The sequence below is a fragment of the Drosophila gunungcola genome, unplaced genomic scaffold (assembly GCF_025200985.1).
Source record: "Drosophila gunungcola strain Sukarami unplaced genomic scaffold, Dgunungcola_SK_2 000001F, whole genome shotgun sequence".
NCBI classification, from domain to species: domain Eukaryota; kingdom Metazoa; phylum Arthropoda; class Insecta; order Diptera; family Drosophilidae; genus Drosophila; species Drosophila gunungcola.
In genome coordinates, this window is record NW_026453197.1 from 17,965,840 (window position 1) to 17,984,809 (window position 18,970).

The window sequence follows — 18,970 nt, forward strand, 5'->3', positions numbered from 1 at the left end:
ATTACGCACCCACAATGTTGGTTTCGTTGAGCACAATGCGAGTTCCGCTGACCACCAGTCCGCGGACACATCCTCTGAAGGGGATCGGGAATCCGGAGATGGCGTTGTGCGGCAGCTTGGACACATCCTTCAGTCCGCCAATGTAGAGCAGGGAGTCCGGTTCGACCAGCACCTCGGCGGATGGGGCCAAGGCCGATGAGGCGCTGCCCTCCACCCACAATGTGAGCCATCTGCCTCGCTGCGCCATCTTGATCTTGTGCCACTCGCCGATGGCCAACATCCGCACACTCCGCACCACCGTGACATGGGTACTTGGTCCTGAGATCCTGAACTCCACCACACCACCTTGCAGCGATAGGGATACAAAGCCAATCTTCTTGTCCTGATTGTTGTTCAGAGTGCCAAAGTACAGTAGTAATCCTCTTTCCGAGAGCGGTCGCAATTGGAACTCGATAAAGAAGAACTGTACTCGGTGGTGCTCCTCGAAGGTTTTCGATCCCATCAAAGGAACTGGCGAGAAACTTCGCTGTTTTTCCACCTCATTCAGTAGTTTCATCACAAAATGGGTGCTGGGCGTAGTAATCGGTTTCGGGGGCATTAGCTTCTTGGTAAAGTTCCTGTAGCTGACCATTTGGGAGCGTTTGGCACCCAGTTTATCACCACCATCATATAAATATGGCCAACGAACCGCCAAGTACGAACGTCTGCCGGTTAGGGATACATCGCTCAGGGAACGGATTACTAAGGGTAATAGTTAATAAATAGTAAAATTAAATTCACTATCAAAAATTAAATTTTATAAATATTTATTTGTAAAATGTTTAATCATTTGAAAATGTTTAAATTCAATAATATCGGTCAACTTCTAAAATGTTGTTGACCAAGTCTATTAAATTATTTAATGTTTGACTATATACAAATTTACATTTTGTACAACTTGAAAACATTCTTGTGTTGTCTTTTTTTACTTAAGGTATTCTGAAAACTTACCCTCCTCGCAGTTTTTGCCCGTTCGTCCCACTGGACAATCACACTCGTAGCCATTGACCAGTGGCACACAGGTGGCATCCTCGTAGCATTTATTGTTGAAGGAGTCACACGGATTCGTGGGCTGGGCACAGAGTGGACCATACCAGCCCTCCTGGCAGATGCAGCTAATTAGAACGAAAAATTAAAAATTAGTTTGCAATTAAAATTACCCCGAAACTAGAGCTCACGTAAAGGTTGCTCCATGCTGCAGGCAGGCACCATCGTGCTGGCAGGCGTGGCGATGGCATTCCCTGGTGCCACATTGACCCACCCCGCGACCTCTAACCCCACGCGTCTCCTGCAGCGGCACCGTGACCTGTCCCGCCTTCAACTGCACATCGTAGATACATCCCTGGAATCCCGAGTGCAATGGCAGATCGTGCGGCAGCGTATTGAAATTGGCTATCTCATGTCCTCCCAGATACAAAATGGGCAGCACATCCATGCGACTGCCACTGCCGGGCGAACGACCCGTAATATTGAACTTGCCGTCCACCGAAAGCCAAGCCTGTCGACCAATGCGTCCCACTTTGATCTCGTAGGGAACTCGAGGCGCATCCAGCCGAAAATCAATAGGTTTCTGGGTGAAAATCCGACGAGGTCCAGCTCCCAGGTTCCATGTGAGCATTATGTATCCCTGGATAAAGCTCACCGCCAGGTGATCGCTCTTCTCGTCGTGATAGCCCGACTGGCCGAAGAAGGCCAGCAGTGAAATCTGCGACATGGTTTGCGGCAGAATCTTGAAGCTCAGCTCCAGGGAATATTCGAGGGGTATGGGCACCGTGTAGGCCACAAACGAGGAGAGTCCATTGACACTGCCGGAAAAGGAGGGCAGGGCCACTTCCAGATCTAAAAAAAATAATCAGACATTTACAAGAATTATTAAGGAATTTTTGAAGTTTAATTAAAAATTGGAAGAGTACAATATAACCAAATAATTTGTTTACATATAGGAAACATTACATACAAGTAATTTCGCTTGGCAATGTTTTGCCTTGGTTTTTTTTAATATATCTTAAATATTAAATGAGATGTAAATTGTTTCTTGATAGCAAGAAAAATGGTTCATTACAAAAAACAATTAATACCTAAAAAACTCATTATAGTCTTCTTGTATATGCAAATTAGTGATTTGTATAATTTTTAAAAAGAGATCGTAAAATATTTTTCTGTATTAAAAAAAAACAACTAATATCTTATTAAGGTTAAGATAATCATTTTTTATTTTCTTATTCAGATTAAATTGTATTCGTTCGATTAAGCATGGGCGAAGAAAATATTTATGGTCTTTAATAATTATCCTTTTTTAATTTCAGGTTTGGATACTAAAATTTGACTGTTGCAGCACTTTCAGTACCGGTAAGTTTAACATAACCTTTATAACTAATTTATAAACTAAATCATATAATACATATAATACTTACTGTGTTCGCAGTAGTGGCCGTGTTTGCCCAGCGGACACAGGCAGAGGTAGCCGCTGCCTGGAAATTGTACGCAGGTTCCACCGTACTGGCACGGGTTGTCCTCGCACACGGATATCTCGCAGGTGGGTCCCATGTAGCCCGTGGGGCATTTGCACTTCCACTTTTCCGCCTTCTCGCCGTTCTCGTCCAGATCGTTGGTCTCGATCTTGATGCAGGCGGCGCCATTGCGACAAGGACTCGATAGACAGGCCAAAGAGCCGCATTCCGTGATGCCAAAACCATCCAAAGCATCCCTACATTGAAAAAATGTTCAGTCAATTTAGTAGGGAATTTATTTTCTATTAAAAATAATCTATGATTTATTTTTAATATTTAGAAAATATAACTATATAACATATACATTTAACCTTTTCCTTTGTGAAATGATTAACAATTTAATTACTAAATTTCCCATTGATTTTCTGAAACATTTTTTTCTCAGTGCAGATTTAAGACAGGGCGATGAGTTAGGTGTCGCAGCTAATTTCATGAGCTTGGCTAATTCAACATGCCAATACCATGGACGGAGTGTCCTTTTCGCCATCCTTGTGCGCCATTTGACAAACAGCCCACAGCTGTCAACGCTGTCGACACGGATGTGAAGGTCCCGTCCTCCCTCTTTTTCGACCCCCTTTTCCCCCGACCCTGTGCATTTGGGCCATCTGTTTGTGTTCGCGCTTTTATGAACGTTGCACACTGACGAATGGCTTCCGCATTCGCTGACATCTTTCCCAGTCCCCATCCCCATTCCCATTTCATCTCCTTTGAGATGTCCTTTTCATCGAGCTGACTTTGTTGCATTTTCACTGGTAAACTTACTAAGAGGCCATAATATATAAGCTTTTAGCATGGCTATTTCTTTTAAGGTTAAGAAGTGCCTTTAATAAAGAAACTGGAAATCTACGGTAGCAGGGTATTCGTTAAGAGCTCCTGTTGCATTTATAATAGTAAAAGACTTGTTAGCAGCTTCAGCACTTGAAGCAGAAACTAGAAAGTTTAATGAATATTATTTTTACTTTATTTAATAAGAATTAAGTGCTGTCAAAAACAGAGCTAATTTATATCTAATTTGAATTCTGCACTTCTGTTTATTTTTACCACTCCCAGTGGACAGACACATACGTGGCCTATAAGTATATATGGTCTTTGGGTTAATTAGCCATGAATACTATATGTAGCCCCTCGGTCATTTTGCGGTTTATCTTCGCACGTAAGCAGAGTTAATTTTTCCATGTACCTACGAAAAAAAGTTCTTAACGTTCGGTGGCCGTATAATTCGGCCTTTACTGCAACTTCTTCAAAGGTTTTCCCCACCTGCAACTTTGTGGGTCGTCATTTTGATGGTTTCGTTTTATTCCCGCCTTTTCTGCGGCGTTGCGCCTTTGGGTTTCCGGAAGAGTGTAAGAGGCATTACTGTTTAAGAGGTGCCCCCGGCGGAGATATATTCATTCACTCCCCCCACTCTATCGGCCCAAAAGAAGTCGTAACTTTTTGGGCGCTGTTCATTAGCCATGGTCCAGCGTTCGAAGTGCCCAGAGGGCCAAAAAAAATGGAAAGTTGGAATGGAGGTTAAGAAGGAGCACAGCGAGAAATATTCTTTATACCCTTACTAATTCGGTAAAAAATAATAGTAACCTTTTTACTAATAATAAATTCCTAAAAAAGAAGATAACTCTATCTTGTTGTTTTTTAATAACTATAATATTTTTATTAACATTGTAATCTAATTTTTACTTATGTAGTTATATATTTTATTTAAGTATGTGCATATTTTTAAAAACACTTTAAGGTTTCTGTCAAGCGGCTAATCCTATGATATGTCTTTTTTTTTGGTGTACCCAAAGGGCAAACTCACCCGAATATATCGCGAGCCTGTCCGTTGATGCGCAGCGTATGGAGGCAGCCGGTGAAGCCGGTGCCACTCTGCGCCGGCGGCAATTCGATAATCAGGCCAATCGGCGCCTGGGGCGCTCCGCCCAGGTGCAGCCAGGTGTTCAGTATAACCTCGGGGGTGTGGAGGCGCGGGGGCAGGAGCTTCAGCCAGGTGGGCTGATCCCCGGACATGGCCAGCGTGTCGTTCACCAGCAGCGAGGCGTTGCAGTGTGTGTAATTCCGGCTGAAGTCCAATCTGCAAAAGGGGAAATTCGAGGCATTCCTTTAGCTCTTTTTCTGTTTACCTTCTACCTTTTACCTTTTACCATTTCATTTTTACATTTTTTTTTCTGGTACTATAGTGCATGAAATATTTAATACGCAGAACTTTTCTTTTACGCGGGTGACACTCCCTGCATTCCCGACTTTTAGAGACGACTTTAGAGGGGAAATTCCCAACATGCCGATGCGTGAAAATATTTATGACACCACAATCCACCATCCTGCGTTGCGATTTCCCGCATCCACCCAAAAAAGGGTCCTGCCAGCTATCTGTTATATCCATGGCTACCTTTTGCCTTTTGGCCTTTCAACGTAGGCAACTTTAGCAGGACCCCCAAAAAGTATTTACAGTGGGTTAATAATTGTTAAACAGGGTTTTAGAAAAAAATAGGTCAATGTAAATTAAATTAAACTCCTTAACTATTGTGACAAATCTACCTCAAACCATTTTTTTTTTAATTTTCAATGCTTCTGCCATTAAACTTATAATTAAATTTCTGTCAAATTCTTAGCTATTGTTTTTTACACATAATGGTTTTGCAATTATTTTATACTAATATAATAATAATAATGTTGTTAAAACAAATCTAAAAAGCTTTGAACTATTATTTCCTCTATACGCTCTACTATACTAACCAGAAACATACCTTTACCCAATTAAAAAGTATAAATTTATTAATGTACTCTGGACTCAAGCCACTGTCCCCTGGTCATATCCTTTTCCACTTCGTCTAACAATTGGCTGTAATGTCAATCGACTGTCAAATTTTTGTTTCGCATGTCCCGCGATGGTATGGAATTTTTTACCGGCCCTTTGATGTGACAGAGGTAAAAGCTCAGGTTGGAGTTACCCGGAGAATTTCCCCCTTTTCTGTAAGGGGCCACCAATTTTTATTGCTCCGCTTGGTCGAATGTCACCTGCTTTTATTTGAATGGCCTTCGTTGTGGAGGACTCATCTGCAGTATTTCTGATTTTATTTGTTGTCAGTGGAAGAGTTTTCCCTTTTTGTTCGGTTTTGGGGCTTGGAGCATCTGTTTGCAGATGGACGAACTGGGATTCATATCTTCGCGTTTATTGCATTTGAATGTAGACATTTTAATGCCAAAAAGCCAGTGCAATAAATGACTGCAGAAGGACACATATTTTATTGTTATTTTATGTAGGCAGGAAAAGCTGTAAAAAAGTTTCCCATATGCTGGCCAGATGAAAAAAGTTTTGTCTGATTGCATTTAGTTTTTACAACTTATGTAAAATGCTTTTGACGGCGATTTTCCTTTTGTTTTCTTTAAATAAATTTGGCAGGAAAATCGAAAATAGTTTGGACACTTTATTCTTTAGGCGCTGACTATATTATCCATTGTTTAAAGTGAGCAAAATTTATGCAATTTAAATTTCAAAGCCCCTTAATGTAAGCCCCTTTTATAAAGCCAAAATTAATCACCCTTTCTAGTTCCATTATTGAGGCAAAACCAAAAATCCCAACTTCCTTTCAATGTTATTTAAAGTTCAATAGCTACATTTGACTGAACAACAAATTAAATTAGCATTGTTTACATTCAAGGGTGTTCATTTTTCTTGGGCGTGAAAGGCGGTGGCAAATCCTTGAATATAATTTATTGACACGCCCAATTGAATTCTATTGAAAAGTTCTTGGCTGCGGAAACTGCCAAGTAAAGCAACTCATTCTAATTAATGAACTTAAGTCGAGAATTGTATTAGGCGAATTTTGCCATAATTAAAACGAAACTCCCGTTGAAAGCGGAAAGAAATGTGGCCGCAATTAGACTCGACTAACGGTAATTGTTATTGCTTTCTAATTACACTAATTGTGCGCAACACCAGTTCAATGAAGGTCCTTAACTAAAATGTCAATTGCGCCGGGCATTTGGGTCATTAGAGATTGAAAGAGGGATTCGCCCGCCCATGGTTAGATTTCCCAAAAGGGGCTGGCCTACTATAGTTCATCGAAGGGCCGACATCGTCATCATCGTCATCGAATGTCCCCCGGGCGAAAAAGTCCTTTCTGCTCCCTCTGCTCGGGCGATTAAGCACGCAAGCCAAATAAAAATAGGCAACGAACATAAATTTGTTGCTCGTAAATCCACTTGCCAGACCAAAACACAAAAACAACACCCAGCAAAGCGAAAGAAGGAAAGTAATATAATATAAGTGCACAGGGAAAAAATATAGCTACAAATTATTAATGAACATGGAATATTTTTTTAGAAGAATATTTAAAACGAAAATATCTCTTAATAACACTTAAATTTCGATTTTACGTTTAATGAGAATTAATATCAATGCCAAAAAAAATCTTTATCTGTGTTTAAAATAATACTAATTACAATGGAAAATTAACACCTGTGCTTAAAATCCTAAAAGAAATTCTTATAAGCTAAATTTTGAAAGAAGCCTAAAGTATATTTTTATAAATTGTATTTTTAAAGTTAATAGTTGACAGTGTAAAGCTAATGTTTAATGCCCTGATTTTTCGCAGTGCACGTGAATATAGAACGAGATGGCCCTTAAAATCGGACATTGGATCGCCCCGAGCTGGGACCAAGTGCTAAAAAGTAAATTTGTGGTCGATTCGATAGTCGTAAAATGTGAATGCGTCCCCTCGCTGCCTCTCACTTTCGCTCATTGTTCTCCCTTTGGTAAATTATTTATATGGGCAGCAGTCTCGCTCACTCTTTGTCCTACTTTTTGATATATATATTTATTCCTTAATGTCCTGTTTATGGCAACGTTTCGTATATCCTTGATTCGCCTTGGGAGCTCCATTTTCCCAGATTTGCCTTGTACTCTCTTAGTACAGCTTTATTTTTTTTTTACATTTTCCATATGCGTTTAACCCATCAATTTGATGGCAATTTTTAGGTAATTGCTCACAGCTGAATTGTAAACAACCGATTTTCCTTACAGACAATTGAGTGTTTGTGGCTTTTGATTTGCTGACAATTTGATGATGGCTTGATGGTCATTTAAATTTTGCAGGACACTTTAAAGTCCATTAAGTCAACACGTTGTAAAAAGGGAAAAGGGTTAAGGGATTGATTTCAACCCTTCTTTTTCAATTTAACAATTATTTTCCTCATTTTTCCAGAATAAGCGATTTTTCATTCATTCATTTTTCAACTTTTTTATTAAATTATCTTTTAATGTTTCTAAATCTGTACGCCTTTTAACTTATACTTTCGCACATCTGATGCAAGCCAAATATAATTTAAACTTTATTTTTCCATTCTGGTTATAATTCGCTACGATAGTGAAAATATTTGAATAACTTTTAAATCAGTTTGCTCATTTTCCTTACATTTGCCAAGTGTTGGCTTTGGCCAGGAAATGTTAGTTAAACGATTAATTACGCACGAGTCCGCCCTCTCCCAGAGGCCTCACTCGTTGTGAGCATAGAAAATGAGGTAAATTAAATTTTCAACCAAGGAAAAATAAAAGAAGAGGAGCCAGCAAGGAAAAATCTCCAACTAATTACGCATGGATGGCAAACGGATGCCCCGCAGGATTTAATGTCCAAGGAAATGGGCGAGCGGAAATGGTAAGTGGAAGGCCAGCGCAGAGAAGAAGCTAAAAAACTGCAATTTATTCTACACTTGAAGCATTATAATTTGTGGCCTCTGCGGACGAACTGAGGACGAGATGGGAATCCCGAGCGAGCCACGTTTAATGGGCAATGTCCTGGCCGTTTGACCGCCTCACCGCCTGGTCGCCTGCCCCCTGACACTGAACCATATGCTGACCTCCACCTTGCCGCGTTCGCTTTTTAAAAAGTTAATTAACATGCCGACAGTTGTCGCCGTCCCTCTCAATCATCCGCAAATTGAGGTTGCGTACCTTCACTTGGAGAAATCGGCCTTAAATAGAATTCGTGTGCAAGAGTTTGCAATACACAGAAAAAAAATATGAATAAGAAATAATACTCGTTGAGATAAAACACTATTTTGAATTTTTTGTCGTTTACGTTCTAAGAGAATATTTAAAGAAAGAAATCAAAAAGATAATGTTATTCAATGGTAAAAACTTTACTTTGTTTCTACTGACATTTTTTTTTTGTGTAGTTGAAGCGTTGGTCAAATATTTTGGCCCTTTTATGGTAAGAAAAACCTTAATTTTTTTCGATAAACTCAAGGAACTTTGGTCCATCGCATTCTACGAATTTTGCCCCCGGTGTATGTACACGCGTAATTGCATTCCGTGGTCGACACTTTTCACTTACTCAGCTCGAATGGTAATTTCGTGGCCGGTGTTCACCGGCGTTTCCAGTTCGCTTAGCAGCATCGTCTGCAATCCGCAGGAGAACTGGAACTGCATGAGTCCTTTCTGCAGGAATAGGGCCATGTAGTGACCCCCCTTTGTTCCCTGGGCTGCAGCCAGCATGATCAGTCCGTTGGTGGCCCGCGTTCGCACCTTCAGCTGGATGTGCATGGGCAGCACGGCGTCCAAGGACTCGTGCGCCCCGATGTCCTTGTAGATGCGGTGCGACACGTACGAGTCGCCAGAGAAAGCTGCGTTTCGGATGATGATTGGCAGCTCGCATAGAGGACCTTGCCGGTCAAAGCGACAAACGCACTGGAAAAATATAAAGAAAATAAATTAAATAAACATCGAAAAATACAACATTCTAGTTGTAACTCAGTTCTATAGTAACTCAGTTCAATCTATGTTTATATAAAAAAAAAATTATAAGTATTTTAAATTTTGGTACTCAATTGAAATATTTTTTGATTTGATATTCGTCAAATTTGACTATTTTAAAAATAGGTTTTGTTGTCTTATATTTTTATATAATGCATATAATGAATTTTCGGATCAATTTAAATACTTTAATTGACATTTTTGATTAATTTATTATTTAATTTGTCTATTCCATTTTTATCAGTTCTTTCTTTTTAAGGAATCACTATTATTAGTTTTTCCTCAAAAATTTGTAACAAATATAAAGAGTGTTTATTTAAATTCTCTTCCTAATAATCCCCATTTACAATAATTATAATTTAAACTTTAAAAATATTTAAAATTAAAAAATACGTTTCAAATAACCAATTGCAGCACCACAAAAGCCAAAGGCTATACTATTGGTTCCGTGATAATTTATCTTACACTTTCAATGCACATATTTTCGAGTAGCTACAAAATATTTACAGCCCGAACTTCGCTCCAAAACTTATGGGAAAGTCGCGCCCAAAAGCGGAACAGAACTTGAACAATTTTAATTTAATTTCTGCCCACCCCTCTGCGATAGACGACGACTTCTGGTCGCCTTTCAATAAGAAGAGCACGTTCGAAAAATGCCAATAAATTGAAAAGTAATATGAATTAACTTTTTGGCTCTCGGCGGCATTGCCTTCGCCTTCGTTATCGGCTTCCACTTCGACTTGTTCATTGTCCTGGTTTTAATAATTTATGCCGCACCAAGGGACACTTAAAGTGCAAGGAGAAAACTGCAACAGGCGAGCCACGGAAAAAAGGGGGTTGGGAAAAGGGAAAAATTGGAAAAGGCACCGAAAACTTTTTCCCGATTTTTTCTCCACCCCTCAAATTGAGCAAATTAAGTGTAAGAAAGTCGGGAAAGTAGGATGATGTAGGGGAAGTAGTCTAACAGTTACGTGGCATAGCCTTTGTGTTTAGGGTGGTAAAATGACAACCTCTTAATGGGAAGTTTTTCATATGTTGCAAGTTGCCTCAGGGAGTAGCCTAAAAAATATATGACACAAATTATGGAAAACTTTCGTAACCAACCTGTTCTTCAGGTTTTGTACTAATGTTTTAAATTACGACTATGAATTATGTATACATTTATTAAAGACGTAATTACAACCATTACCAAGGTGAACTGACGGTCAAGAATTATATATCTACTGTTTATTTTAAACATCAACATTTATGTTCGAATAAAGCATAGAAGGCTGACAGACTTAATTGTGGCATAAATCTCTCAATCTGTAAAGACATAATTCAAGCTTTTATAACCTAACATGCGAAAGAAAACCGTTTTCTCAACACCCCCGCTGTTCGGCGGAAATACCGAACCAGTGTTAAAGGCTTAAACTCTTTTTTACCACCCATTATTTTTCTCTTCACAACAAATTTCCGCTGTTTTTGTTTTTATTTCCACGCTTTGTTTGTCAGCAGAAAACATTATAAACATGCTCCTGCTGGGAATATTTTTCATATCCATATCCTTATACCGAATTCAATTCCGTTCTTCGCTCATATCACTTTTTTATAGCATACTTTTCAGAGCCAACTCAATTTTAGCCTATTTTTTCAATCGCTTGCGACCTTGAAATTATACTAAAATTTTTTTTTAGCTTGCTGCCAGCGCCTTCATAACAATTATTTGAAGTGTTTGCTAAAAGTTTATTCGCGAACTTTGTTTGCGTTTGCCCAACTTCGCTTTAGTGCCACTCTTGTTAGACAAGTGAAGCTGCGTTTGCGTTGCAAAAAGACGGGAAAATTTAGTATCGAGGCCACCAGTGGGCTGAATTTAGTTTTTCGCACAATTTTAGCCGACTCTGTTTGCTTGCTGCCTTTTTTTTTTGTTATTTGCCTCCACTCGCATGTGCTTTGCTAACAGGAAACATTTTAATTAAAGCTTTTGACCTTGCGGCATTTGGCTGGCGTATAATGAATGTTGGCCAAAAACAAAAAAGGCCAGAAAAAAAGTAAAATTATATGTAACGAAAATGAGCCAAGGGAATACATATGGCAGATTTAAGATTTAAATATATGTGGCAGAGCGGAGCAAAATCGGAAATGAGTCTTTGCTGACGAGTGCAAATATGAATATTATATGGCAATTTATATGTCTTAATGCAATTTTATTTGTTTGAATCAAATTTAGTATAAACATCAATAATAATATTTGAAAAATATATACACAGTCATAAAACCATACAAATCCGTTTTAATTGATTTTAAATCATAAACCAAATTAGCTCTTACCAGCAAGCTAAAAATAATTTAAACCACTCAATTTCAAGAGCCCACGCCTGATTTTTCCCACAGATTTCCTAGAATCCTTTGGTGGCCAAGCATTTCCACCGCTTTTTTTTTCTATTTGCGCTATATTGCGTTGGCCAGATGGAAATTAATTGTAACACGCCTTTGGAAATGTCAACAGGCAAATGCTTGGAATGGCCTGAATGACTGAAGTGCACTCTTCAAAAAGGACGTTGAAAGGGGTGGTAAGGGGGGAAATGCTTGGGGAAATGGGGAAATGGGGAAAAGAGGCTGTGGAGGACGCATTAAGTCAGGGAGACATGTGGCGGTGATGGAGGAGCCTAAAAGGGCTCAACAAAGTTTTCATTAGTGGCATTGGCGGTGGCAAAAGCAACGCAATGCAGACAGTAGACACACTGAGCCTCAGGAAAATGGGGCGAGGAAGGGGGTGGAAAGAGGAAAATGGGGGGCCAGATGTCAGGCAAACATTTTCCAAAACCAAAAACTCGGCGGGGTAGCACTTGCAATGTGCTTAATGCCACTTTACGAGTGACTTTCGCCGAGTGCGAGTGCCACTTTGCCTGCACTTGTTCCTGCCACGCCCCTATTTCCCACGCATTTCCATCTACTCTGCCCCCGCCCAATCCCCCGCATTTCCCAAACTTGCCTAACCAATATGACAGCTGACATATGTAAGTGTATGTCTGTCGCTCTGCCAGTCTTTTTTTTGTCTCTTTATACAAATGCAAAAGGCGAAATGGAAAGAGATGGCAAACCAAGCAGCACTGAGAAAAAATATTTGTTAGAGATTTATAAAAACCTGTTGCTAGTATTTTCTTTGTAAGAAAATGAAATGAAAAATTAATGTTTCAATAAAAACTTTTTCTTGTTAATTTCAGTAATCAATTTAAAGCTGATTTTTTTATTGTCTTGTTACTTATTGTTTTGGTTAATTGAATGCCACAACAACATTTTCTTGCTATTTCGAGAAATCAATTTAAAGCAATGAATGCCATGAAATGCAATTTTAATCTGTTTCCTGTTAAATACTTATTAGTATACTTAATAAATAATTATTTTCCTCAGCGTAAACAAATGGCGAATCTGTATATTAACAAAAGCCTTCAGTGTGTGTGAGCTGCCGTGAGTGTTTTCGCAGTTAGTTAAATTACTTGGCAACAATAAAGTGGCATATGCTCTGTGAAATAATTTTCTCCGCACCTTTTCTCTATTTGCTTTAGTATTCTTGGGTTGCATTTGTGTGTGTGTGTGCAGGATGAGAGTGTGTGTCACACAATAACAAATTCATCCTGCGGTGTTGTGTCACTCACTCAAGCGCTAAATTTATTATGAAAATTTAATTTTTTTCTTCATGTTAGCATGTTGGCCACATGCGTTGGCTTTTCGACCTTGTTTTCCACGGTTTTCCCAGGTTTTCCCCGTTTTTGTGTGTGTGGGTGCTTGTGTTTTCATAGGTACACTTTGGAGATCTATGTAAGCTGCAGCGAAAGTTTATAAATAAATTACAAGCTGGCTTTGTTAACTCATTAGAAGAATTAATTAGTTGCATTAGTGTCTAAAGTTTTTGGCTTAAAGTTTTTCAACAATTTTTTAAAAAATATTTAAACTAAAAAAAATGCTTTTTTTTTTTTTTAAATTTGGCTTTAGGACTTCATTACTTACCGGTTAATTTTATCTATAAGATATGAAAATTCAGCAAAAGTGTTATAGTTTTTTCCCTGTTATCTAAAAATAATTAATATCAACTACATTATCTAGGTGGTAGTTGCCAATTTTCACTTTAGTGACTCACACGCTAGCCATCCTTTCCAACCTTGGTAGGAGCTTTTAAATAAGCCAAACATTGTCAAGCCATATTGGCCTCACGTTTCGGTCGTAAAACACTGGAATTGCATGTGGTGCTACTAATTTGGCCAACGGTGAAGCCCTTGCTGACATATGAATGGCCATATATTTAATGGTTGTGGCCATCTAGATATTGCAACACACTCTGACCTTCAAAGGGTAATGAATAATAAATGAGAAAAAGCCTGAGGGTGACAATTACATGGCCATTGGTGAGAATTTGTTAGGCATGTGAATATTTTTATGACCTTCACAAATTCTATTAAATTGTATTGCCTCTAGCAGAGTTAAAAACAAATAAAAGGGTTTTATGAATAATGTGTTAATAATGTATTCCAAAGAATATTGAAAACACAATTTTAAGCAACAATTTTCAGCAACTGAAATCATTTGGAATTTACTGAATCAGTACAACCCCGTATTATCAATTTCCTGCCAAAATTTCAACCAAAAAAAAAGCAGAACTAACATGCAATCATTTGTGAACAATTTTCCGGTTATTAGTAGACATTGGAAATTTGTTTCGTGCCTCTCTGGTAAATGTTCATATATGCTTGTTACGCTTAATGGCTTTCAGTTTGCCATCGAGGTACAACATTCGATATTCGCTCCCTCGCTCGTTCATATATTTTTGAAGCCTTTTGCTGCTCTTTATATTTCGGGGTAAAATTACCACAAGTATTTTCATAAATATTTGAATAGGCATACTTTGGCAGGCCTGCCATTGTTGGCTGTTAGTGTAACTAGAGCAACTAACTGGGAAGGGCTTTTGTGGTTTCGCTTGTCGAACATTTTGTCCGGCATTTTGCTATTTGCTGTCTGATTTTCCAGCTGAAATTTTGCCGGTTTTAATGCTTCTGTTATTTCCAAAGTTCTTAACTATTCATTTACAAGAGCAATTGGCATTTCTGAGAACTGTCAGCCAGACGCAACGAAAATGTAAGATAAAATGGGAGCAGCACTGTCTGGAAGTGGGTCGTTTGCGAAAGTTTTCACCGGAAATGTGCCTGAAAAAATATGTTTCAAAAAATATTTTTTGATTTTGATTTGAGGTAGAGTAAATGTACTTGCTTTTGGCAGTCATTTTGTAATCTGCCAGATTTTCATCAATTTTTTATTACTGACTATTTCCAAAAATACGCTCAGTAAGCTATAACTTTTTTTTTTATACATATTCACTTTATGTCAAAGGATTAAACTTATATATTTTGTATCTAACGATAAGAGCCTTTTAAAATTCCCAAAAATTCTAACTATGTAATTTCCACTACCACCTAGAAATAAATTCCATTTAAAGCAGGCAAGTATTTCGATTATTTTACTGTCCGTTGGCCTAGCAACAATCTGCTCAGCAAATCTGCTTACAGGACCTGCTTACGTGATTATTTATGTATGAGTTGAGCTCACATCTGTGAACTGTGTATCTGCCTCTCTATCGGTTCGTGGGCAGCTGCGAGGTCCTTTCAGGTTGTCAATTTGCAAATTCAGTTGGCACTAGTGCTTCGCTCGTGGGCCACACCTTTGAGTAGTTATAGCAAATGCCCTCGTTTGGCGAGTTTCCTATTGAAGGGTTTGGCTAAAGCCTCTCGGACTCCCTGAACAGTAAATTGCATTAACTGTGGCACTGAATTTGAACCTAGCAACGCAGTTTCTGTCGTTATTATAAAATATAAAGTATAGAGCAGCTAATGGTTGCTTGGCTATGTTGTTGAGTCAATAAGTCGTTAATTTGTATACTCCTTCAGGATTGAACATATTTAAACTTAACTTAGGCAATTCCATTTATGAACATAAATATTATGCTTAAACATTTTGTTACATGTTCAGGGTATGAGTGTAGTCCATTCCCGGTTTACTTCCCAATTACTTCGACTATTTACCTATTGCCTAGGCAATTGCTGCTCTAGCTGGCATATTTAATGACTTATTAATGGTCAGGAGGTGGAATTGGAAACGGAGCCCGGAGGCGCACAACTCCAACACGGCCAATTAGCAACTCAATGGGGTTGAAAATTGTGAAGTTGACTGCTCACACACAATCCGCTCCCTGGGAAGCCTCGTTTTACCTAGTTTTTGGTTGTTTTAGCATCGAACAAACAACTCGATTTCGTTAAGGTGCCAATGTGCTGGGGCGCCAATCGATTGACCTACTGCGTCTGGCTGCACTTTGGAAAACTACTTCTATATACTCTTTATATTTGTCGAGGATTTTCATATTTTCCTGAGGGAAATCGTTAATTATAAAACATAATATTTGACAGAAATATTGAAAGGTCTTAATAAAATGTTTTAGATCACAATACCAAAATATTAAAATGTTTTTGCTGTACTTCAATATATTTGAGTGTTCTTAATCAATTGGCTACTTACCCGCGATCCTTCGGATGTTGTGACGCAGGTGCCGCCATTGTAGCAGCCCAGTTTGATGCAGTCGACGTCGCCGGCCTTCTCCTCGGGCACTCCGCCCGACCCCCTTCCGCCGGAGGAGACCGTGTTGCTGCCCTCCACCTCCTCGCTGCTCTCCGTTGCCGTTGGCTTCGTTTGGGCTGCAGTGGGCGGTCCTTCGGGGGTGGTGTAAGCATTTATAACCGACGTGGGTGGCGGTAAAGTTTGTGCGGACTGCGTGGATGGGGGAGTGGGTGGTATGGTGGGTGGCGGCTGTGTCACCGGTGGTAGAGTGGGTGGTGGAGGGGGTGGCAGAGTAGTTGGTGCCTCAGTGGGTGGCGGAGTAGGCGCAGGAGTAGTCGCCGGAGAAACAGGTGCTGCCGTGGTTCCAAGTGGTGGAATAGTTACAGGAACCACCACAACCACTGGCACCACCGTCGTCTCGGGCGGCACAAACGGTTCCACTGTGGTCACCAAAGCAGGTTCTTGTACTCCAATCAAGTCCTCCGTTTGCAGAGGATGTCCCGTAGTCATTTCCACTGGCAGTGGAGTGGTGACCTCGTCGTGATGATGATGATGATGGTGGTGGTGGTGATGGTGGTCATCTTCTTCCAGAGGATGCAGAGTGGTTCCCTCTGATTCGTGGTGATGATGGTGGTGATGATGATAGGTTGTTGGCAATCCAGTTGTGGTTATCAATGGTGGTATTGTGGCATTTGCATCCAATATGGTGACCACTATGTGGGGCGTGTGCGGTGTGGGTAACTCCACGGAAGAATCATCTACAGATGGGACAGTGGTGACCCCTGCAGGTGGCTGCACAGTGGTGAATCTGCCGGCACTCGTTCGATGAGTGGTGATTAGCACTTCGGCTGGGTATTCGGTGAAGAAAGGAGCCGCCGTGGTGGGCACCTCCGTCCAAACGTGGTGCGTTGAGGCAGTCGTTTCCACCACATCCAGTGGTGGCTCTGGGGCAAATGTGGGCCTGGGCACTGGCATGCTTTCCGGCGGCGTAGTGGGCGTGACATAGTCTATGGAGATGCTAGTCTCAATTGTGGTTACTCTCTGCACAAAAACGGGAGCTGGTGTGGTGACTAACTCCTCTGATTCCGAGCTACTGCTGCTGCTGCTGCTGCTGCTGGATGAGGTGACCTCCACTTGTATGGTGATGCTGGGTGCTGCAGTGGGTCGCATGGTGGTGACCTCGTCGCTGCCACTTTCACCACTCACTTCGAAATGCGGCACAGTTGTGTATTCCTCGGAGGTGACCACTTCACCTGAACTTTCTGCCGATGAAGTGGTCAGAGATTTTCCCGGTAGAGGTGGCAAAGTGGTATAGATGCTGGTCAATTCCTCCGAAGAGCTAGAGGATCTGCTAATTGCTGGTCTAGCTGTGGTTCCTGGTACTATTTCCTCCTCCGTTTCCGATTCTGAAGATGGTGTGGGTTGAGGCTTGGGTTCAACTTCTGGTTCTGGCTCAGGCTGTGCTGGAATAATTGTGGTCTGCTCCACGGATACGCTTTGGCTATCGCTTTCGGGTGGAGCCAAAGTCGGTGTTTTGATCTCCACGGAAACTGCCTCCTCGGATGAGATGGATGAGGAGGATACGGCAGGAGTAACCACTACTGGTACAGAGGCAGTTGTGGTAACCACTACTATGTCCACCTCTTCAGATACCCTTGGTGGTACAGTGGTCTCTGGCGGAGTGACAGGCCTCACTGTAGGCGGTGCCATTGTGGATATGGTGGTAGTCCTCCTGGGCGGAGCTTGTGTGGCCGGTGCCGTGTAATTGCAGTCCAAGGACTCCTCGCCCACCATCAAGCACTCGCAGAGCATGCCAGTCAGCAGGGGCGGACATGAACACGAGAAGGTGTCCACTCCGTCGATGCAAACACCGCCGTTCATGCAACGTGGACCCAATTGGCACTCATCGTACTGGAACTCGCACTTTTCGCCATGATAGTCGGGGACACAGTAGCACGTGGGCACACCCTCCTCCATCAGACACAGGGCATTGTTCTGGCACGGATTGTCGGCACAAATGAGGATCTCCTCCTCGCAGTTGATGCCCGTGTATCCCATGGGACAGGCGCAGGCATAGGCCGCCAGTTTGTCCACGCAGACGCCTCCGTTTTGGCACGGCGACGAGGCGCACTCGTTGATCTCCTCCTGGCAAATCCTGCCGTGCCAGCCCGCCGGACAGTCGCAGGTGAACTCCAGTCCGGGGCCCTCGATGCACTCACCGCCATGCTGGCAACGGGCTCCAGTTCCTGTTTAAAATAACATAATAGAATATTTGGCATATTAAAGATATTTGCATAGCTGAATCAAAAACATTAATTAGTCCTAAGAATTCACTCTGCTTTTTTAATGCAACCATGTGTTTATATGTGAATAAATAAGAGAATTGTTAATAACCTTTGATTGCAGTTTGAGAATTTATGTTTCCTTTTTCATTCTGTGTTTAAAAATTATATGGAAAGAATTGTTTTTCCCTCTTTTTGTGGAAGTTTAATATTTAAGGGTAATTATTGCAGCGTTTTCCACTAATTTCTGTTTAATGCCTGCCGTATCTGCCAAACAAATTTCTACTTTTTGACAGCCCCGACCCATTTTGCCTCTCGTTTTGACATTCATTACCCTGACTGCGACTCACCTGTCTCGCAGACGGCCACATCCAGTTCGCAGTGAGAGCCCAGATAACCGGGTTGGCAGGTGCATATGTAGCCATTTGTCCTGTCCCGACAAAGGCCGCCATTCTGGCAGGGATTCGACATGCATTCGTCCACATTCTCCTCGCAATTGGATCCTGCAACGAAGTTAAATGAAAGGATGTGAATACAAATAGCCTTACTTGTGTCTGGGGGTCAAAGGGCAACCCACTGTTAGTTATGCATTTTAATTAAAGAAATATGTATATGTATTTGTATACGTATATGTATATCTGCAGGTCAAAGTTCTTTTTCAGACCACTTTATAGGAATGTATTTAATTTATTTATTTATGCCTGTTATTGATATTGTTTTGAGGTTTAATTAGTTTCTGCCAGTAGCAATTAGCTTTTGACTTACTTCATCAAAGAATAATTGTTTTAGCTTTGTGGTTTTAGTTT

At 40.7% G+C, this 18,970-nt stretch overlaps 1 protein-coding gene across 1 annotated transcript in view; it reads right to left on the bottom strand.

The window, feature by feature from the left end:
- The window catches only part of LOC128262661 (protein eyes shut), a 55,592-nt gene that overhangs the window by 5,496 nt on the left and 31,126 nt on the right, over positions 1–18,970 (bottom strand). Inside the window, exons 4-11 of the mRNA XM_052997054.1 lie at positions 18,515–18,667; positions 15,844–18,128; positions 8,882–9,234; positions 4,348–4,620; positions 2,454–2,746; positions 1,218–1,878; positions 991–1,154; positions 10–741 (exon numbers count right to left, since the gene is read on the bottom strand). Coding sequence (XP_052853014.1) covers positions 10–741; positions 991–1,154; positions 1,218–1,878; positions 2,454–2,746; positions 4,348–4,620; positions 8,882–9,234; positions 15,844–18,128; positions 18,515–18,667 — 4,914 coding nt within the window. The remainder of the gene's footprint in view (positions 1–9; positions 742–990; positions 1,155–1,217; positions 1,879–2,453; positions 2,747–4,347; positions 4,621–8,881; positions 9,235–15,843; positions 18,129–18,514; positions 18,668–18,970) is intronic.